This window comes from Hibiscus syriacus, unplaced genomic scaffold (genome assembly GCF_006381635.1).
Source record: "Hibiscus syriacus cultivar Baekdansim isolate YM2019G1 unplaced genomic scaffold, ASM638163v2 tig00014444_pilon, whole genome shotgun sequence".
Lineage (NCBI taxonomy): Eukaryota > Viridiplantae > Streptophyta > Magnoliopsida > Malvales > Malvaceae > Hibiscus > Hibiscus syriacus.
Window position 1 is genome coordinate 1,326,423 of NW_024062326.1, and position 4,620 is coordinate 1,331,042.

At 34.5% G+C, this 4,620-nt stretch overlaps 1 protein-coding gene across 1 annotated transcript; it reads left to right on the plus strand.

Annotated features, from left to right (window-relative positions):
* Window positions 1-488: 488 nt before the first annotated feature.
* On the plus strand, window positions 489-4,138 carry LOC120207307 (alpha/beta hydrolase domain-containing protein 17C-like). Its single transcript, XM_039206796.1, has 5 exons — window positions 489-961; window positions 1,729-1,765; window positions 1,882-2,116; window positions 2,234-2,283; window positions 3,535-4,138. The coding sequence occupies exons 1-5, from the start codon at window positions 663-665 to the stop codon at window positions 3,679-3,681; spliced, it is 768 nt and encodes a 255-aa protein (XP_039062727.1). The 5' UTR covers window positions 489-662; the 3' UTR covers window positions 3,682-4,138.
* Window positions 4,139-4,620: the final 482 nt, after the last annotated feature.

Here is a 4,620-nt window from a genome sequence, read left to right on the forward strand (position 1 = left end):
ATAATAATTCTCTTGGTAAAAAGGAAAAAACAACTCTTAAGAAACTCTCTAAATTCTCTAGTATTGGGAGAAAACTAGAATGATTTGGGATGGTTTTGAAGCTAAATGGGTTAGGGTATTTATAGTTGAAGCTTAAGAATTAATCTTGTAAATATCCTAAAGTATAATGACTAAATTGTGATTTTACCATTATTTAAATTCAACTAAAATCCAACTAATTTTCGGTGCCCATTTTTATTTCATTTTTTTCAACATGCACCGAAAGTGCATTAAGACTTTTTCATAAATAATTAGATATAGAAATATATAATTGTGATTAATTTTCTTCATTTAATTTAAAATTTTTAAAAATAAAATTATCGATCAAATATAATTCAATTAACATTATATTATATAAAAAATACATGTTTCTTTAATGTAAGACATAATATTATATTTTCTAATTACTTTCAAGTTAACTGTTATTCACCTTCATGCCCCCTCTTCACTTTCTAAGGCTTTGAAAACTCCAATGAAGAAATTCCCCACTTTCCTCCCACTTCGAGAAGAAAAGGTTTGATCTTCTTCTAGAGAAGCAATAACTAAAAGTAAAATGAAGGAAGAAGGGAATGTTAATCTCTACAAATTCCAACTCCTGAAGATAATCAACAAAGCTAAGATAGATGGGAGTAACGTCTTCAATGGCGGCGAAGTTTGCTTTTTTCCCTCCAAACCCACCTTCATACAAGGTTGTAACTGATGAACTAACCGGTCTTTTGATTCTAACTCCTTTTCCTCATAGAGAAAACGTCGAGGTTCTTAAGCTCCCAACTCGGCGGGGCACCGAGATTGTAGCTATTTACATTAGGCATCCTATGGCTACTTCTACTTTGCTTTATTCTCATGGTAACGCTGCCGATTTGGGTCAGATGTATGAGCTTTTCATCCAATTAAACATCCACTTGAGGGTTAATCTAATGGGGTAGACTGTTTTCAGCTGCTTCTTTTTGCTCATTCTTCTTGTGTACAAGTTTGCAACTCTTGTTTCTTATTTTGTGTGTATTTTTCCCCTTCTTCTTGCGTGTGTTTTGTGGTTTTCTGGGTTAGATATTTTATTGTTTCATTAGTTTTTATTTTTGGTTGGTTCTTGGCACCTGGGTGTCTATTTGGTTCTTAAATTCATTGAATTTACCAGAAATGGAATACAGAGATTTCCACGTGATTTGTTTCCTTATGAGTTTTGAGTGTGGGCAAACAAATGGATTTTCTTTTATCAAGCTTTGATGGAAATTGAACTGATTATAGCTTATTTTTCTGTTGGTCATGTTCTTCTTGATACTTGATAGTTAATTACCATTACATTGTCACTGTGTTTCCACATTATGCTCAATTTTTTCTCTGTTTTTGATCATAGGCCCTTAACCATATCCGATCGTGTCGAATACATTTAATTTAGGGGGGGAAATCTGTATAACCGATATTTTCCAGGTTAAACCTGATAAATTGTTCTTCACCAGCTACCAACTAGTGCTTTCATTTAGCAACAAAATGTTCTACTGTCTGTTCTGAGAAGTTATCGCCATGCTAAAGTGAGAAGCGGTGGATTTGTTTGTTCATGTCTAATGTCTCTAGGAATTGTGATTGCTGTCTTGGAATGATCTTTATTCATTTCTTACCCGTGGAAGAAACTTTAGCAACTCCTTAAAAGAAACTACAGTTTTCTTATGGATCTTATGTGATATTGTGCAGCTATGACTATTCTGGATACGGGCAATCTTCTGGAAAGGTATATACAACAAACATATTGTTTTAAAAGGAAAGGAGAAGAAACAAGTTATCTGTCTGTTATGGTTGTCATCTTGAAGTTGATAGGATTGTTTAAAGCCTCTCGTTTTTTTACAGCCAAGTGAGCAGAACACATACGCAGATATTGAAGCTGCATATAAATGTCTTGAAGAGAGCTATGGTACAAAACAAGAAGTTATCATCCTCTATTGTCAATCTGTTGGTAGTGGCCCCACTTTGGATCTAGTAGTGCGTCAGCCTCGGTTAAGAGCTGTTGTTTTGCACAGTCCCATACTTTCTGGTTTAAGAGTCATGTATCCTGTAAAGTGTACATATTGGTTTGACATTTATAGGGTAATACAAAGCATTATACATTATAAGTTTTCTTGTCCATTTTATTTCACTCTAATAAGGATTTATTTATGTGAGCATGCAAATATAATGTGTTCTTTATTAGTTGTTTGTTTGCTGATTATTGATAAAATTCCACTTGTCAATTGTCCTGTTCTTATCATCCATGTAAGTATATGTAATCCTGATGTCCCATTTTATGATTCATATAGTCTAATTTCATATATATACCACATGCACTCATATACCCTCATGTTTGAGCCGTTACGTTATTTGTATGGTTATTTATCTTTCTAAATTGAATTCTTCATAGTTAAGATGGAATTTAATGGACTCTCTTTTTCGTTTTCTTTCTTTGAAGTTTAAACTTTCCTTCGATTTTTTTTGGGTTGAAACTTACAAGTAAAACACCATTATTGAGAGATGAGATACTTATGCAATACTTGACCTTTTCTTCTTATGATATCCTGAAGTTTAAATTTTAGCCTTTTTACTTTCCTACATTTTCTATATATGTTGTGATAACTTATCTGTTCTTACCCAAAGTTTCCCAAAACCACTTTGATTGGATAACGATCAGAGTTTTTGGCCTGCAAGTCTGAACAAAAATATGGGGGTATCAATGAATTTTCTAGGTCTTCCTTCAGTTTTAGTTCACATACTGTCATATCTTATCATCGATTTTGTCATTGCTTATTAATAAGGAGTTTCTCTTGAAGGTCGAATTCATTCAATCAAGTCTGACAAAATCTAGATCTGCATTGAATTTTGGCCCATGAAGTGTCTCAAGTACAAACAAAAAGATAGCTGTCATGGCAGTGGGTAAATAATTGCTAGTTCAGGAGGATAGGAAATCCAGACAAAGTAAATTAATTAGAGTCCATAGAATTAAGATTTAAGAGAATGATGATTGGACCAGCGTTTATCTATGATATACAAGTATTTTGTTATTAGTTCGTTCTTCAGATATCAACAGATACCTATGGGAAACGATGAAGACCAAACACTCTTGTTTTGATGCCTAGAAAGATGAAAATATAATAATCTCTGCTAATTTACTTGCCTTTTTTATGAGGACTAAAATAAAACCGGATACCCTTTGAGTAGATTATCCGTATCTGGGGTCTATTGTTGAGCAGTATTTTGAAGTGAAAAGAAATGGCCTATATGGATTCCATTGCTGGCTAATCTGTAGTATTATACATTATTCAAATTTCGGTGTGAGATAAGAATACATATCCAATATGGGTATGTTCAATTTTCATTTATGTTTTCTCATATATTTGGAGGGACATATATATGAGTCGGGGATTCATTGAGCCAGTAACTGACAACAATATAGAAAATTGGGCAAAAATGATTTCATATACCATCAATTATAAACTTTTGGTTCATATTTTTGTTTATATCAATGCGCAGGGAACTTCGGATGAAGTTGTCGATTGCTCCACGGAAAGCAACTGTGGGAGCTATGCAAAGAGAAGTATGAACCACTATGGCTTAAAGGAGGGAACCACTGTGATTTGGAGCAGTACCCCGAGTATATCAGACATCTCTAGAAGTTAATCTCAACTGTTGAGAAATCTCCTTCTCAAAGGTACAGTTCTAGGAGAAGCACAGACCAATTCGAGCAGTCTCGAAAAAGTACTGATGTGTTTGAGGTTTCAAGGAAGAGTACAGATCGTAGAGAGAAGCCGAGGAAGAGCAATGACAGACCTGAGAAGTTGAAAAACCAGTCTAGTAATTTGGATAAGCTAGAAAAACTAAGAATCTCTTTTGATCAATTGGAAAGGTCTCTAGGAGTGTGGATTGCCATGAGAAGTCAGGAAAAAGCATCGATCATCAGTTGGAAAAAGCTCGGAAAAGTGTTGATGTGTTGGATAGGATACGAACAGGGTAATGATAATACTTTCATTCAGTAAAAAGAAAAGTAAATTGAATGCAAGAGTTTGATCTTTCATGTTGTGATGAACTAATTTTGGTTCTGTCCTTGGTTAGTTCTTATGGTGTCTGAGGCTCTGTATTTTGGTTTCCTCTATATCTTTCGATAATACTGTGGCACCAAATATGGGTTTGGTGTTTTACTGCAACCTTGTTTTGGCTATTTACATCTCGAACATTTTAAGCCCCAACCCAATTTGCTGCTATTACCGTACATTTTACTCGAAGGTTTGGTTCTTCTATGTTATATTGATTGGCAGATGAGAAAAAGGAAGCTCATATTTTGTCTTATCCATGGTTATGTAGATGTTAATGTGCAGAGGCTGACAGAGGCAATCTTGGTTTCATTTCACTGTATTAAACCATGGCTGATGGTGGAAGATTGACCGACACAGATCTCATGCACTGCTGCAAACAGAGGAAAGGACTCTAGCCATCCTCACTTCCTCAGTGCCTTGTAACTTAGCAAACCTCTCTGACCGTTGATACACCCAAAACATAAGAGAAGAAAATCAGATAGGAGTTTTATTAGTAATCGATTAACTTGGTATTATTATAAGCTCT

Bases quoted from the DNA above. Each gene is read 5' to 3' on its own strand.
- LOC120207307 (XM_039206796.1), top strand. From the start codon at position 663: ATGGGAGTAACGTCTTCAATGGCGGCGAAGTTTGCTTTTTTCCCTCCA. The intron at 2,117-2,233 runs GGGTAATACAAA...TTGTTTGTTTGC, and splicing joins ATATTGGTTTGACATTTATA to TGATTATTGATAAAATTCCA. The intron at 2,284-3,534 runs GTAAGTATATGT...ATCAATGCGCAG, and splicing joins GTCCTGTTCTTATCATCCAT to GGAACTTCGGATGAAGTTGT.